This window comes from Diadema setosum, chromosome 11 (assembly GCF_964275005.1).
Source record: "Diadema setosum chromosome 11, eeDiaSeto1, whole genome shotgun sequence".
Classification (NCBI taxonomy): domain Eukaryota; kingdom Metazoa; phylum Echinodermata; class Echinoidea; order Diadematoida; family Diadematidae; genus Diadema; species Diadema setosum.
In genome coordinates, this window is record NC_092695.1 from 31,682,402 (window position 1) to 31,701,299 (window position 18,898).

Sequence of the window (18,898 nt, forward strand, 5' to 3'; positions counted from 1 at the left end):
TTCGGAATTAATACTTAGGCCTTCCTCATTTCGTTTTGTATTCACAAACCTTACTAAAATAAAAATGATTGCTTGATTACTTTCGGGTAAAGGAACCACCGGAAAAGGAACCGCATTTGATTTTCTTGTTAACGAACCTAAGCTAATAGCGAACCATATTTCATTGTGTGATTAACGAACCTTCAGAACAATCAATTGTATTACCCCCCCCCCCCCAAAAAAAAGAAAGAAAAGCATTTCAATGTCATGCGTTGTCAAAAGTGATAGGCCCGTTTTTATTTCGTAGTGTGTCTCAGTACTCCTGTGTTTATTTTTAAGGATGTGCCTCTCTTTATGATTGCGATTGATGTTCAACTATTTCTTTCTCGCAAGCTTGAAAAGGAAGAAGCTAAAGTTGAGGCAAGGAGACGAGTTTTCTTCCATGAGATACAATCATTAAGACATACATTTATTCCCGAAAGTTGTGTGATTGCTTATGCGCTAAAGAATTATGTCCATTACATGTATCAGGCACTATACAAAACGGTTGAAATGTGCTGAAAGTTGAACTTCGGTTTTTTTTTTCTATTTCCATTTCAAGCAGGGATAGACTAGAAATTAGTTTGTCTATACTGGCAGCAGACATTAGTTTTCCAGTACATACTCCGCATTTAAACAGTCGCCATATTTCGTGGTCAGAATCAGATAATGGACATGTGATATATCATAAAAATGAAAATACAAAACAACGAACATGTCATATGTACAAACATTATGAGTTTATACTTACCTGTAATATTCTGCGTAAAAAACAAGCACGCCAATTAAATAATTTAATAGAATTAATAGAACACACTGTACACAGCGATATCATGCATGGCAGATCAAATCAAGTACAATTGGTGAGAAAGCTAAATGAAGTTAAAAAGTTGACTTCTTTACGTTTCTCTTTCAATTTATGAAAACAGAATTACATTGTATATCTATTGAAGCGGATTGTCTCTGTTGCGAACGATCGTCATACATGTATATAGCATTGTTAGTCTTCTGAGCAAATCCGAAACCCTAAATACTTTAATTTTTGCTTCAATAATGTAATAACCCTTATAACTTTATAAAGGACTCGCAAATTCAAAGTTTCAAACCGTATACTAAAACATTACATTGTACACGATGTACTTTAATGCGTTGATCGTTAGCATGTTAATAGCATCAATCTGCCTGTTATTTTCCGTACGTAAAGCGCACAGAAACGTAACCAAACGTTACCAAATACAGTGGAATGCATTGTACGGCGTGGTATTATCATTACAAGTATATCCCATTCCTTTTTACTTTTATTTGCTTGAAGCAGTAGTCAAACCATGTGTCATTTTCGTAGCGACACCACTTAGGAATTAGAATGTATGAAGATAATCGTATTATTTTGCGCTAATAGCATTTACATTTTCCAACTGTTATTGACAGGATTATGTTACTGTAATGGTTACGATTACGAATGTTGGTTATGAATTCAAAAGACTGGTTCATTAATCGAACTATAAAGGTAATAGCCGTTTTGAAAGTAGTTCGGTACAAGTTCAAAACGCAATCGAAGTCATCGTCATAGGGGGAACTGATAGCTCTAGAAAACTTGTTTAGACCAGTAAAGATTGCCGTATGCAATCTTTGTAGAAAGTTTTGACTTAGGCCATCTTTTGAGTATTTTGAGAAGTTATATAAAGAACTATTTGTTTTGATTATGTCAAGAATTAGTTTGAACTATGAGAATAAATAGGCGTGGTTACGTCAACAATATCGTAGTGCGATTAGACATGATGGGTAAAGTGAATTCATGACTTGTTGACTTATCCTTACTGAATTGATGATCACTTCTGTAAACCATCGGTTAAGTCTTGTAGATGATACCTCTGTAATCGTAGTCAAAATTCTTTTGAGCGATGAGACGAAAACCAACAAACAAAATGCCATGTATCATCGCTCGAGTTTCCAACATTTGGCGTCACCCGACCAGCAATAAGTGCCGAATCAAATGGAACATTATATTGTGGGATAGCAGACTGTGTTACGATTTTGAGAGCAATTGTTAAAAAAAGAAAGAGAAAATGAGGCAAAGTTCAAGAAATTCGAAAAAGCATGTAAATGCAGGCGATCATGTTTAATATTCAAAGTAAGAGATTACAATCGGCCATGCGGATGTATATGATTGCCTTATTTACATGTCTGATTTTTGTAAACTATGTTATATTCAAATTTAAGTTCCCTTCCCTCGATAAAAGTTGTGTTGGGTTTTCGCTAAAGGCATTTATTAGGAAACGCTATAAAAAAACGACAACAAATGCCTACTATACATCAAGAGATGACCTATACATACATGAAACACAAAAATTCTGTACGTTCTGATATAATGCAACTGCTTGTTTGTTTGTTTGTTTTGAATTACCATGGTCTTTGTTGGGGTAAAGATGAAGAAAAATAGTAGAGTGTATCACTCTCAATTCCGGATTATTGCGATATTAAGTGTGTATTCCCGCCCTTTCTGTACAGGTAAACGATTTAAGCTTGGTATGCTTTTACAAAAGCCTGGTGTCACGCAGAAGAACTGATTCCGCGATCGCTTTTAACCTTTCATAAAATTCACGTTTTAAGATAGTAACGATAGCTTGTAAGAGATAAAGTAAGTTAGCGTCCCTGACTGTGGTTCTGAACACAAAAGGGGACTGAAAAATTCTTTTACAAATTAGCAGACATAATGCCGATCCTCCAACACTGTTGCTCCATTACAGTATGTCACTGATTCTGCTATCAATGGCGAAGAAAGAATACTGGTTGCGTGATTATCCACCCCTTGATAGCAGGAAGTTTACCTTTCATTGTTCAAGGCTTCGTTGATGCGGGGTTTACTCGGATAAAAGGCGTGAACAGTGTCGCCCGAGTTCTTTCATTCGAATTCCTCACAATACACAATAGGCAATTAGCGCTGCTACTTCGCAAAGCTGTTAGCCAAATTCTTTGCAGACTTGGCTTCTCACATGTCAGCTACACGTAATACACGACAAACAGCTATCATTACAAACATTCTGATAAAAAAAAAAACACACAAAATGAAGAAGCACACTTTTGAGTAGCGACACAGCTTTCTGTCACTTTCTCAAATAGGTCTTACTTCTAAAAAATACACAGATGACAAGAGTCAGAATATCCTCCAAAGGGAACACGAGCTATTTGGGCATAATAATAATGTTTGTCTTCCGATTTCTCTCCATGCCGTCACGGCCCAAACCATCATAAGTAAATAGGGCAATAATTTTTATTAACCAGGGAAATATTATTACGCATTACATACATTTGGCTAATTATCACACGAATTTTCGACTTTATAAAAACGAGAATAATTGACAACTTAGGCCCTACTATATCTCCAAAGATGAACTTTAAACAGCAAGTCATATACATGTACCATGGAACGAAAGTTATAATCATTTGAATGAATTCATTAATGAGGCCAATAACCGTTGTAAAAGTACACACACGCATCACTAGAGAGGTTTCAAGTTCGATATGTGATCATTTTAGCTCATTGATAAAGTATCATAAATTTTGCGTGATCGTTGTTGGAATAAAATTTTTCAGCGCCACTTGTGCGTCACATCAATCACCACTTCATGATTGTGGTGCATGTATCAAACGCAACTCGCTGGTCATGCAATTGATAGCCTTGGTCATCTCACTGTTATTGCGTAATTCTAAAGCCCTCACCGCCGCCGCCGCACGCACCATGCTTTGTTTTGTCTTCAATGGGTTCAAGAGCAATGCTTCATTAACATACGCCCTAGCAACGGAGGCGGAGTCTCGATCGGGCGAGAACAATAGGTGCGAAACGCAACGCAAAGGCGAGCGTTCGAAAAAAATGTAACCGAAAAAAATGGTCTCAGAAAAACTGTGATTTGGGACACTTGTACTCATTTTTACACGCTGAAATTTTCTGTACAGATAGATAAAACATCAAGGAATCAAAATCCGTCATAAAAAAATTTCGACCCGAGCAGTGCTTCCCCTTCATTTTCGGCTCATTACGGGAAAACTCCCCGTGCGACTTATGACTCATTTTGTTGGAGCGTCACACATATTTGGTTAAATGGGTGCGTTTGAATTCGACTTCATGCGAATTATGTTTGGGTGCTAACAGCATTATGACGTATAGTAATATAGACGACGAAGAGACAGTTGAAGACAGAAGTAGAGAAATTATCTCTACTCTACGTCAGTCGCACAAAATATAAACAAACCCGAGGACTTGGACAACGCCCTCATGAAAGCACGCTGTATCAATACGCCGCTGGACCCGGGATTTTAACTTTACGGGCTGTTGAAACTACTGTGCTCGACAAACAGTCGAGGAGAAAAAAATCCATCTGGTGAATAATAGGCCTAAGGCTTTTTTTTTGGGGGGGGGGGGTCCCGTCCTAAAATGCATACATGTAACAAATGCAAATGTAACAAAAGTGAAATAGGATTGTCCAATGTTGTTTCTGTAATAAAAAAGAGCAAGAATTGATTCAGGATGTTTTATCCGTTCACCAGGTCTGAAAAAAAACCCAACCCACAATATCAGCACCAGCAGTACAAGACTACAAACTAAGCCTACGGTCATTTTATCAACCTGTTTTAACTTGTTATTACTGCTGAAAGCACTGAAAGCAATATTCATTACAATTTAGCTAATACTTAGTAACAGCCGCCGAGTATAAAATATACCGGTGTATTACAACAATGCTATCGTCGAAGAGGTTTATGATGATGGAATTGATAGCGATTACAGTACAGGCATCGCCTAGCATCGTACCGAGAGGTTGGTGAGAACGATGAAGATGATAGAGACGATGGCAAGGAACAGTCGAAGCCGTTGACCACCGAAACGAACCTGAAGGTATTCCGGTACCGTTGTCACCTAGTACAAGGGGTTAATAAATCACATGTTGAGACTATATTGCCTTATCGAACTTGTTCAGGTAAGGTTACACTCATTCACTAAGAAAAGTATATGATCAATTTCTTTTAGGTGAACTTATTGCAATTCCTTATATATCTATCGGTTATAACGCAAATTTAGCTATCAATGGAAATGTTATTATCATAATTATCATAGTACGAGCACGCTAAATGTGTTTGCATGGCATGTTCTTGGTATGATCTTTGTTTTATATGGCATTCTGTTGTTTCATACTGCTGCTGTCTGTGGTGCTTTGCAATGCTGTCATCCGGAAATTGATATAAACTAGAACAGCCTCAGGCGTAGAACGGTATGTATTGTATAAGTAATACACCGTTGTTTATAATGTCACACATCTATACCAGGTACAAATACTAGTATGACATCTTTGTCTCCATTTAACAAAAGTAACTCTAGACATTTTACATTTGTTAGAGGCGTCTGCCCATCTAGTCACACTATTACCATACTGTTTCAAAATGAAATTCAAATTGATTAAGCCGAGCCATTATTATATTGGTTGCCGTTGGAACAGGTGACGACAATTGGCCGGTTCATACGAATTACGCTGTTTTTAGTAAGCGTCAAATCAAGTGTATTCACACTCACCCCAGATGAGATGTAGATCGGGGTGAAAATAAAACCCAGGATGAGCAGCGAAAACAGGCCCTGGGCAATATTGTAGAAATAAAATAAAGAACAGTTAGTGCAAATATCATTTTTAACGATGAATCATAATTTTGACGGAAAGAGAAGCTGCTAAAGTAAACATGTAGACATACTTTGAAAGCAAGAGATTATTAAGCAAAAGAGTGAAGATTATGGGGTACAAGTTTTCTTCAATTTGTCTCCCTCTGTACAAATTAAATTTGTAAGATCGCAACTGCTGAAATGCATTTTCAACAAACATGTCGGAAAAAGGAACCAGCGGGAATCAAACCTGTCAACTCCTGCTTTCCGGGCGGCAGCACTACCACCAGGATATCCCTGGTTGCCGGAAGTGATAGGATGAACATGGAACAAATACCCAAGCTCCGAATTCAGATATTGTTATGTTAAGTAATCCAAGGTGGACAAGGCATATCAAATGAATTTGTACAAATTTCATTTGTACAGAGAGAGACAAATTGCGGGGAAAAAAATCCAGCAACAGCAACCTATACCCCAAAATAGACATGCCCCTGCCATATTCATCTCTCTTCCGTGAAAATAATGAAGAAGAACAAGCGTGAAGTCACTGAATGCATCGCCACAAAACGTTGGAAGATGTGAAATAAAAAAGGGGTTTCACCTTCAATACTTATACATACATACATACATACATACATACATACATACATATACTTCAACGATAAATTCATCAATCCAGCCTCTTGAATCTGCTCTTCAGTGCTCGTTCTTGCTTGCATATGACTGGCCTAATTAGCTTCTGCACTTTGCAGTCTTGAAATGGATTCAGCACCCTATAGGCACGTTTGCTCAATGTTACAGTTCATAAAAAAAGCAAATACTGTGCTATCTCGTTGTGTAGTTTTTTAATACCAGAGTAATAATCTGAGTGCAATTTTCACTGGACTTGATTGATTATTGATAGATAGAAAGATATGAGAGTGAACATAGAGAACATCATGATATTTGTTATGTCTCACATGGAACTCGTAGGACACCACGGCGTATCCTGACACTGCTGCAGTCCCGCCAAGACCGATGAATGACCCGCTCCCGATATTACTCACGTAGAGCGACAAACCAACCTGGTGAAAATAAAGGTTTAGTGTTATTGTTATTGCAGATATGGTATAGTTACCGTAATATGTATTTCATACGTGAAACATCAACGAAGTGAATGGAATGTTAAAGGATTGCTTTTTGGCTTTTTTCTGCATTACAGCTCCACAGGCTCTCAAGCTCAGATAAGCAGTTTATGATAAAGAAAGGCATGCTGTATAACATAGTAAACAGAAAAGTAAATTCTTTGTGGCTCGTACACTTTGGGGGTAAAATTAATGATTTCAATAGTTATTGGATTTAGACAATTAGCAGATCTTATTTATGTGTGTGTTCATGTGTGTGTGTGTGTGTGTGTGTGTGTGTTTTCTACTCACCAACCACCACGCCATGTCTCTTCCTGCTAAGAAGTATCCGCTGGTCGTACTCCTGTTCGACTTCCATGCCGACTGTAAGGAAGACCGATAGGTGAACCTTAAGGTAATCATTATTTTCTGATCTACCTTCAATTAATAATAATAATAATAATAATAAAATAATAATAATAATAATAATAATAAGAATAATAATAATAATAATAATATTATTATTATTATTATTATTATTATTATTATTATTATTATCATTATTATTATTATTATTATCATTATTGTTATTATTATTATTATTATAACAATAAAATAATAAAGATCATAATAATAGATGTGATTTTGTACTACCTTTTCATATCTTGATGTTTATTGTATTGCATGCATTGTAAGGCTTTTGTATTATTTTGATCCTTACAAGATAAAACCCTTCCCTTGAGAAAGATGACTTTGCATACAGCGTTACTTCCTTGTAGCATTTCAAATCATTAGAAGGGACGGACGTATTACGGTTTTGTTTTGTTTTTTTTGGGGGGGGGGGGGTGGGTGGGTTGTTGCAATCACAAAACTCAAAGATTGGCTATGCAAGGACGTATTATCATACTTCCTTAAGGATTTTAGAGGATGGGCTAAGGACACTGAATCGTACCATCTTGCTCAAGATATGAGAACCCATTAGTTTTATATCCACGCAATACAATGCCATAAAAGAGTGATTCAATCTCAACAAGGAGCAGATTCTAGCATTACTTTCCTTGAGTTAATTTCCGTTGGATTCACGTATAAGGATGCAAGTATCAATGTCGATATTAATCTATGAAGGGGTATAACCGAAAGCGCCGAGCGTGAGTGACGTATTTAAGGTACAATAAACAATGGGGTGCTGTTCGCTATTCCGAAGGTTCGTTATTCCGAAGGTTCGTTAATCCGAAACACGCAAATTCCCTATACCTAGAGGTTCGTTAATCCGAAAATGAAAAAGGGTTCGTTAATCCGAACATTTGTGGAACATTTATTCCGAAGGTTCGTTATTCCGGAGATTCGTTAATCCGAAAATGAAATTCGGAATAACGAACCTTCGGAATAACGAGCTGTAACCAAACAATGATGGGAACTCTATGCTTCCAATTGTACTTTGAACCACCAAACAGCGGAGAAATTACAGCAGCTTTCAGGTCTTGGTTACACCCCCTTGACGTATGTAGCTTTGCTCCTATATGCCTAGATAGAAGTCAATACGCACAACCTATGGCATTGTAAAACCACACAATCTTTATTCTTTCAGATGAAGATGGAGTGTTTATGATATTTACCGAGGGACCTGTTCTAAAAGCAGACAAACTGGGCGACGAAATGTGCCTGTGTTGTTGCTGTTTTTTTCTGTCCTCTGTTTTGCTCGAAGAAGTCCAGTTTGCTCAAAGGTTGATGCAAATAGAATTCAAAGCGGCTGATGAAGAGAGGGGCGTAAACCTCACCTTACATCACTATATATACAGCTTTTATACGCACAGGTTAAATGTTTAATATATTGTCATCGAACACTTTATGCGACCATGACACTATAAAACACATTTACAAAATCAATGAGGTAATGATGGCTTGTGATTTATTGTATGTAGTCACTCATGCAACATTGCATATATTTTGGGAAATTGAAATAAGTCTGTTTTCCTCCAGCAGTTAATATGATGGTTTTATATACTTCTTATGCTTATCTTTCGGTTCTTCAGTTTCGCTGTTTCTTCTGTCACTGGTGAAAAGTTAGCATAATCATGAATATCGGTTCAATTCTATCTCCAAAGGCGTTTTTATTTTCCCCGAGTGGTTAATGATATTTATGTTAACTTTCTATGTGTGTGTTTGGGTGTGGGTGTATGCTCAACAATCTGAAGCGCTTACTTGGCTTGGTTTTTGGAAAGTGTGTTTTATTTGACGATGCGTCAATAAAGGATAGCAAATTGCTCTAAAAAGAAATATCGAGAGTCTAAAGTGTAAACAATTATTGATTGCTAACGCTATTCAGTATTGACATCGGCGAGAAAAAAAAAAAGAATATTAATAGCCGGGTTTCCTAGTCTCTGCTCACCACTTTGATGTTACTAAGACTGCTAATGGATATTTTTATGAACATACATGAGTAAAAGATATGAACGCAAGTCTTTGCATTAAAAGGACTCGAAGGCGATATGAACTACTGAACTTGTTTAATCCAGGTTGCGACGCTTGTTGCTTTTGACACTGTAGCAAAATGTAATTAATGTATGAACGTTTGTAGAAAACAAGAAATTATGAATTGACAGCTGTAATATACGTACGGTTGTTGGAGGATTTGAGACTTCAAGGAAAACGCGCTAATAATATTTATCACTGGGCTGTTACAGACTAAGTAATTAATAATTATGAATCGTTGAGCGACCACTGTAGTTCAAGCCAATTAAGGCCTTAATACAAGTTAGTGCGCTAGTTCATTTCTAGTCACTAATTCCGACTTCCTGTGATTAACAAAGAATAATATCCTTGATATCACAAAATCAATTTTTACTGTTCAAATGGCAATGTTGAACAAAACACATAATTCTTGATAAAGAATGAAATACGATGCTCAAGATCACAAATTTCAGTTTTCATTCATAAATTCACCTCTTCGTACAGGAAGAATCCATACTTGCATTCATTATTTTGTATTTATCAAGAATTGAGTTGGCGCTAACGGAACTGTATTTTCTGATATGATAAATTACCATTATATCATAGGTAATGATGTATATGGTAGTATTGAAATCTCTTTGAAAAGATCTGTAGGAGTTGATTTTATTGCATTAAGAATTCTTCCCTTCGGTACCACGAAATCGGGGTCATGGTCCCCGCTCAAGCTTGTGTTTAGCACGTCGAAGGTAAGTGGTTTTTTTTTATTACATCTTACGCCAGATAACAGATATAGGTAGAAGCTCGAGATATCTGGATGCTTGAAACGTATGGCCAATCGAGTTCGAGGATTTGTAAAGAATTATGACCACTGAGGTTTGTTTCTCCCTGTGACTGTTTGTCTGTTGGTTGAGATGGCTTCTTTCTCGTTGTATCAAAAAGCTGTTATAAAGACATAAAGAGCAATATTATCGTATAACACCACCCATGCTGGCTGACACGTGTTTAGCGCACACCTATCTACTACATATACGCCTATTTTAGGGTCGACAAATATAGGAATCTTTGTAAATCTCCCCTCCTCGTTTCATTTGTTGAAGGTAACGGTAATGTCATAGAGAACCCATTAAAAGAGTTTAACATAACAGGCGACGACTTAATCGAGTTTTACTTTCCAATAATTATTTTGTAAATGCAAAATAGGTATACAATGCACATTCATATACAAAATTAGGGATTAGAAATATCACATATTAGTTTGTTGAAACGACTGACTGAACTGTTCATAATGTTCTTACTCAATCCCCGCTCAGGGCATACAAAAATTCTTGTTGAAATCTATACTTCACACCCCTTGAATCTCTGCAATCCCAGTTGTTGTTCTACCATAATGTCCTTACTTGTAGTAGGTTATAATATTGCTGCAACATGTAACCTTTCTGTATTTTATTTAGTAACACTTATTCATTTGGATTTTTTTGTTTTGTTTGTTCTAATCGGTTCCCCCAGTCATAGTTGGTCTTTAAAAAACATCCGCATTTTAAACTTCCCCTAATCTGATTTATCACGGGACCTGCGGCTGTACAAGCTAATGCTTTTACGCAGGCCCCATCATATTTTTTTCGCATCATGACCACAGTTCAATTCGCATGTATACAGACCTTGTGTTTATACTAAATCAAACTTTTGTACATTTCGATGAAGTCTCATCTAATGTATATTTTGTATAGTTTTCGTATTTATATACTTTATTGTGATATATGTGAGAAATATGAAAATAAATTGAATTGAAATGAAATGAAATGAAATGAAATGAAATGAAATGAAATGAAATGAAATGAAATGAAATGAAATGAAATGAAATGAAATGAAATGAAATGAAATGAAATGAAATGAAATGTTAGCAGGGATATGGTGTGTGTATACTGTTCTCTCAGCTCAGACCCTGCCATTATTGTTATTACCCCAGCATTGTCGGGCACCTTTCCATATACGGCCTACCCTGGACAAGGTGGACTCGATAGTTAAAACATAACGGTTAAACAAGTTGGTGCACTAGTGGATAGGACCCTTGACTTCAATTGGAAGCCCCGAGTTCGAATCCAGTCAAGTGCCTAGAAACCGAGAATGGACGCTTCGCGTTCGAAAAAGGCTAGTTATAATACTACATATTAAGGTGCAGATTGGCTAAATAGGGCAAAATTCTACTTATGAAAATTCTTTAAAATTGATTTGAATGCTTTTCACCTTTATTCTTTCGTCCGTTGATTTCAGACCAAGATCTCTTTCTTTACAGTAACAACTTCTCAAGGCCTTCTTCCTTTGAAGATCAAGCTTCGCATAAGACCCCTGTTAGGCCTACGGACCTACCTTGAAAGTATAGTGCGACTATTAGAGTATGATGTTCCAGAATTTCGGTTATGGTTTCAATATTGTTATACGTTGGATTCATGCTTAACTCAGTTTGATATGTCCAATCAAATTCAGCAGATGAACATTAATTCATCACTGTGCAGCACAACGGACGTGATTTTATATCGATAAAAACATCATACGCGAACCAAGTGTTTAGGAAATACATAAAAAAAAAACATGATAGTATAAACCTTTGCGACGAAGTAGAACTTACACATGAGGCCAATACCTGAACAAAGTTTGGGTAATTTTAAGAATATTTCAGTTGGTTTCGCTCAACTACAGCTTTGTGTCTGTATTTTCATTACACTTTGCTTCGTTCAGTCGTCACAGAGTATAATGCTCTTGTTCTGTTTCGAGATTTTATGCAATGAAACAGCCAGAGCGTGACTAGAATAGTTTCAGAGGACAAGAAGCTGTACAGGCTCGTTCAATAGCCAAATAGATGACCTTGGGTGCCTCCTCGGCATTGTACAGACCATACACTGGATGGTTTTAAACACGTTTGTGCCGAGTATTATTTGGGCATAGATATTTCAGTCTTTGATTAATAAGTCATGTTACAGAGGCCTCCGAACTAAGTATTCGGTGGCCGAACGAGTATCATTTGGGTATAGATATTATAGTCTTTGATTAAAAAGTCACGTCACGGAGGCTACCGAACTAAGCCGCAGAGAATTACATCAACGTAAAGATCATCGTACTAAATACTCACCCAAATACCAAGTGCCAGCACGACGAGGAAATGGATAACGATGACCACGTAGTCAGCGACGGCTAGATTCGCTTCCAGCGCCATCCTGATGGCGAGTTTTTAACGATCTTCGATATCTGAGTTAACCTCGTCTCTACGAGCAGGGCTTGTCAATAATAATAAGATTGGAGTCTTTGCCAGTCAGATATTGAATTAACTGCGTCCATCAACATAACAATCACACCGTCACCGTTTGCGGACAGCGCGTCGTATATACCTGCTCGACCATATACTTTGACATAAATGACAACTTTTAACACGCGTAACACGCAAAGAGCTTTGTTCCTCTAGTCTCGCAAAAAAAAAAAGAAGGAAAAAAAAACCTTTTTTCCTCTTCTCGTTTTCACCTGCTGTGCAAACAACGACAACTGGGCGTTTCAGTCCTTCCCTACACCTCCTCCCTTCCCTGTCTTGGAAAAACAGAACTGTACAGTGCACCTCACCACTCTCCGCTAAATAAAATATATTCCCACATACAGATCTAGCGTGATGATCTCTGCCAACACACAAAACCATATCAGGACGCTTATTTGACTTACTCTATTTGAGTCAGGTCACCTCAGAAAAAAAAATCTTCGTGTTCTTTCTTCTTCTGGTACCGGTGCCATCACGGCATGATATTTTTTGTTAACAACTTTGTAACGACCTCGACGCACTGGCATAGTCTTTATGCCGCATGGACCTGAACATGGGGGGGGGGGGGGGGTTGGAGGGAGGAGATAATCATGATGATTGTGGCAGGTAAAAAGGACTACATTGGTGCTGATCCTGACTGTAGATTTTCAGTTGCCTGCACTACGGTAAACATGATTAGTATGTATACTTTTTTTTTTATAGTTTAGTTTAATGCGAGTGGAGGGACCAGGCAATGAATATAACCAATGGGAGTTGCTTTCTAAATCAGTCAAAAATTCTTTTTGAAAAGGGAACATAAAGTTACCCATATTTGTTGCATGTTGTTGCATACAAGGTTTGATTTGACTACTTTTTCTTAATTTCCCTGTTGTGATGTTGGCAGTAAAGTTACTGACTGAAATTTTTTTTTGGTCAAGGGTCAGTCGTTTTCGATCGACGAATCCTGTTTCAATTTCGAAATGATAAAGTAGGGCGACAATGGAAGGGCAGCAAGTCGTTTTGTTTTGTTTTGTTTTGTTTGTTGGAAAGGTCAAGGGTCAGTCTTTTCTTCTTCTTCTTCTTCTTCTTCTTCTTCTTCTTCCTCTTCTTCTTCTTTTTTTTTTTTTTTTGGGGGGGGGGGATGGTAAAGAGGCTTCTGCATTGTTAATGCATAATACAACATTATATTCTATGTAATCAATCGGGTTCGATTCGAACTACGGTTCGGCGCTCTTGTTACCGCCCAAAACAATGCGTCCTTCGTCAGGGAGAAAAAGGGTAGAAGGTCAGGATGAAAGAGTTCATGTTTAAAGTCAACGGAAAAACAATACTCAGTGGATCCTCAGATTTATACACGTATTGCTAGTAATTCATTTTGCACAGCGACGATTTGACAGATTCTACTCACCTCATCACCACTATTTACTTCGACAAACACATACATGAACATTCAGAAATTCACATTTTTCTTCTCAAAGGTACGCCGATCAGGTAGGTTTAGACGTACATGATTTCAGACACATTTGACTAGAACCTGACACTCGTCAAACAACCCTTAAAAACAAAAACAACCAAACCAAAACTTAAAACACAAAACAAAATAAAACAAAACAGCAACAACGACATAAGAGAAGAAACTCTGGAGTATTTCAATGTATATGAGTTGTTGTTTTTTCTTTCCGGGCTTCCTTCCGCTTCATTAAAAAAAAAAAATGAATGGAATAAAAAAGAATAACAAATAAAAGAAAATACCGTAACAGCAGCAACTTAATGCCGTCGTATGTACTTCTTCAAAAATTCAAATTTTCTTCAAAATTCAGGTTGAAAATGCAGAACTTTTTTTTTTTTTTGTTGTTTGTTAAATCACGTATGATTTCCGTTTGTACGCAAAGAATATAATACACACACATGCAAATTCGGTGAATGCAGAAATAGCAGAAGAGCAATGTTTGAGGAGTGTCTGACAATTTGTTCAAAAGTTGAATTTTACATTTATTTCTTTTTTTTTTTTAGAATTAAATCCATTACCAATCGTTGGACAAGAAGGCTGCAACAATTCAAGATTTTTTTTTAAATCTTCTATGTCGATTTCATTATCCATAATCCACACAAACTTGAACATTCTGTCATTGTACATAATACTCTGGCATTTCAAGTATTGTATAAGATAACATACTGCAAAATAAAATATCTGCATTTACAAATGAGGTACTGTGGTGTCACAGTAGTGTGGAACTGTGTAGAGAAAATGCAGAGAGAATTCAACAAACGTTCATTTTTTAAAGAAAAATACACGTTTCCTCGAATTATTATATACGAATTATGACATAATACATGTATATTCCCGAGGCTTTCTAAGATACGTAAAGTCCGTTTTTATTATACCTGAAAAGTAAAGTATGTGGAATTCTCTTTGAATTTTCTTTGCATCAATTTACTACTATATGAAATCGCGAATTTTATATAGCCTTCTTATCCAGCGATGGCCGCACCAAAACTTAAAAATTTATAACTTTTGAATGGATTGTACGATTTTCCTCAAACTTCCCTCATGTCTTCTACTTATTGCTTCATTTTACTCAGTACTGTGTTTATAAACAATGCTAAATATTATATCTTGGGTAAATTCCCCTTTAAAACTATAATTCACTTGACTAGATATCTCTTCAGCATCAGAGTGTTTTAAAGAATCCTCATATAGAACTTTTAATGGAATAGTTTTAGGATCAAATTTAAAGTTTGATATGCTTCAAACTGCAGACTTTGTTTGACGTTGGCAGCGTCGAAAATCTCGCCGATGTTCAAATTGTGTTCAGTGTGTATGAATGCAAGTAAGGGTGTCATTAACACAGCAATAGCACGGCTTGATGTGTCATGACTTACGCTAATCGACTACGTGAAAACTTGGTAATTACGCTGCACATCATCTTTCGAATGTTCGACAATCTTTGCCCCACGGTAAAGAAGAGGTCAAAGGTTAAGAATGAGAAAAGGAGAATTAAATCATGCCATACCATCATGATAGAATCTTTGCACATGCAGGGCAGTTCCATTGAACTGATTACACCAACATAATCGAAAAAAAATTAATTTGTTGAATGTGTCAAGTCCTGTGCGAAGGCATCATACTTAAGAAATTCTGCTTTGTGCGTATAGTCGTATACACTCTTTCTATACGACCCTTATCTATTTCTCTCTCTCTCTTCAGCTTTGTGCCTTGAACACCTTACTATAAAGTTGGATCTGATGCATTATAAATCCATATTATCATTGATGTACTGATTTATTTATTTGAATATGGTCGAGCTGATACAGTCTTGGTCTCCGTCATTCGAAAGAGTAATACCTCCTTAGTCATTCTGATCACTTGATTCAATGATCTAATTTAATCTAATTTAATCTATTTCATTTTATTTATTTCCATCATTCGACAAGGATAAAAGACGCATATAACATAACATACAAATCAAAATAATGATGACACAAAGTATTGATACATGTACTATACAAATCAGCACAAATGTAATGATGAAAAATGGAATGTACATGAGAAAGCCTTGATATGGCTTGTAAGACTGTACATACATGTACCTAAGAGTGCAAAAAAAAAAACAAATTGGAACTGGCAAAAAAATGAAATAGTCAAAATACATAATCATATCACACAAAATTTAGAACCAATACTTTCACACAGAATATCATGAACTCAGAAGAATCTTTTTATACTGTTTTTAAAAAATGTTATTGAATTGTAGATTAAAAACATAGTTTTCATTCAAATCATTCCACAATACAGGTCCAGTATGCCGTAGTAAATATTCAGATGGCCTGCCTATAATTTTAACGCTGACCTCAATTGAATATATTGAGACAATTCAAGGGGAATCCCTATCCAGACTGTACTGTTGTTAGTTAGTTAGTTGATTAATTAATTAAAGTTCACAATATATATATATATATATATATATATATATATATATATATATATATATACATATTTTGATTAAATATTATTATGACAAATTTTGAATAATTCATTTTTTTTGGGGGGGGGGGTTGTTTTGTAGTCTTTCAACATTTTCTAAAAATGTCCGATATCATATTGTGCAGTGGCTCGGCGCAATGATTTACCTTGAGTTATGTTTTGTTGGAAGAAAAATGAGAATGAAATAAATTAATTGAAATGAATGATGTTGAAGGGACCTCTACGCAGCCAGGCTGTATAGAGGTCCCGACGTGTACACACGGAACCGTCTGTGAATGATCTCTGTCAATATAATAATAGCCTTTAGTTTTAGATAATGTATAACTAATTAAGTAATTCGTATAAAATATCGTTTAGTGAAGATGTAGAATATCCTGGACAACACGTCCTTGTCCTGCTTATGGGCCCACACATTTACCGTCTGTCGTCTTTCCTTTCTTACATTTTGTTTGTTGCTGCACATTTTATTTGTTGAATAATGTATTGATTGTGTTTGTAGTTTTTTGTTGAGAGTGCGTGGGTAAAGCTCGGAAGACATGTAGGTTATGGACATTAATGTGTCCTGCTCTGTCACTTTAGGCAACCCCCACCCGCTGTCTGTATAAAAATGTTAGGGCAGTTTCTCATAGTACTCCGTAATGTTTAATTTTAGTGTATTTTACCTTTTATTGAAGTGCAGCAAAAATGACATCTATGTTGATAATCATAATGATAATGGTGATATATAAATATATATATATATATATATATATATATATATATATATATATATTATCTATTTATATACATATTGTACGTCGCCAGTCATCCGCCTGTTTGACAAATAATTATTTTCAATACACAATGACTAATCTTTTCTTTCTGTCTCTCATTCAATCTCTCTATATATCCATTTCCTAAAAGCAATGTCCATCTTCCACCAATATTCTTAATAGGTCGTATTTGTACAATTTGGAAATTGTTTGTGCTCTGATTTAGGCATATATCACTCTTTGCCTAGAGTATTGACTTTCGATGTTTCAGCCCATCGAACTCCCCTGGAGGCAGAACAATGCGATCACGAGGCCCTGCAGAAAGAGAGTAGACTTCGGACAACCTCTGGTCACGTTTTATATCGGCCGTTATTGTGACAACCATGTACAACACTTATAACGAGGAAGGTTATATCGTCAGCTGAGAACCAGAAAGGCACTATCACATTGTAAGATTTAAGCATATATTAAAACAAAACAATCAATTTCAGTTGAATGAAAAGTTTCCTTAATAAAAAATGGGTAGATTTATAAGCATTGTTTTAGCAAATATTGGGTAAATTAGTGTCCTTACGGTTTTGATTTTTAACATTTTACTGAAAATGAAAATAATTAAAAATTGGCACCATAATGCAGAGGAAATCAAGCTCTACAACATGATACCAATAACTAAAAAAAAAAAAAAATGTGATAACGCCCTTCTGGTTCTAAGCCGACTATATGCACAAAACAGTTGCAGCGTCACGGCTAAGAGAGTTAGGAATCAAACAATAATGGAGGGTTAAAAAAAGTAGTGTATGGTCGTTATCGGAAAACAAAATGACATGGTCCACCTCTATGGTACGTGATCGAGGCTGGTTGGGTGTGTGATCGTCATGGATTTTCAGTGAGTGCGCAGAGTGGTGTGAGCAGACACTCAACTGCTCATGTCGATTGGATGCCATTCTTTATTTTTGTCACATTTTATCATGACTTCATTGTATGGCTTTTCAAAGTACAATGACTAGTCATTTCTATTCAACCTTACACATCAAGTTCCGTTAACCTTTACTTCACTCGCTAGTCATAAAACCACATTACGAAAATGTGTAGTGCGATGGGTTCATAACGTTTTATGATATTTTATAGCAGTAATGGGCATGATGGAAATATATATATATATATATTTTTTCTTTTTGTTTATATATACATATATATATATATATATATATATATATATATATATATATATATATATATATTCATATTACAAAGTAATATCCCTACCCAATATATTAGGACCTGTAACTTTTTTTTTTTGTGGGGGTTTAATCACATTATTTGTTTCCTTTCGTCTCCCTCTAAATTTCCCAATCTGTTCTGATCTTGACCATCATTAGAAGCATCTCTAAATATAATACTCAGTTTATTTGCCTCACAACAATAATATGATAATTACATCCTATTTACAGCCACTAACACATACATGCATATATAGAGCTATGATAGTGGTTAAGGCTCTAGATTTGTAAATAGGAGATCTTGGGTTCCAATCCTGTCCTGTGCGTTCAAATGGGTACCTGGCAATACTGAGGTAATGATAACTGAGCTCTTTGGGAGAGTTTTAGCACTGACAAGGCTATACCTCCGGTAGATAAGACCATGCATTTCTTATTATTAGTATGT

At 36.1% G+C, this 18,898-nt stretch overlaps 1 protein-coding gene across 1 annotated transcript in view; it reads right to left on the reverse strand.

Annotated features, from left to right (window-relative positions):
* LOC140234853 (sodium/glucose cotransporter 4-like) overlaps nt 1–12,427 on the reverse strand; it is a 28,698-nt gene extending 16,271 nt beyond the window's left edge. The window contains exons 1-5 of the mRNA XM_072314899.1: nt 12,344–12,427; nt 7,078–7,149; nt 6,622–6,726; nt 5,582–5,641; nt 4,826–4,930 (exon numbers count right to left, since the gene is read on the reverse strand). Of these exons, the coding sequence (XP_072171000.1) occupies nt 4,826–4,930; nt 5,582–5,641; nt 6,622–6,726; nt 7,078–7,149; nt 12,344–12,427 (426 nt within the window). The remainder of the gene's footprint in view (nt 1–4,825; nt 4,931–5,581; nt 5,642–6,621; nt 6,727–7,077; nt 7,150–12,343) is intronic.
* Between the last annotated feature and the right edge of the window lie 6,471 nt (nt 12,428–18,898).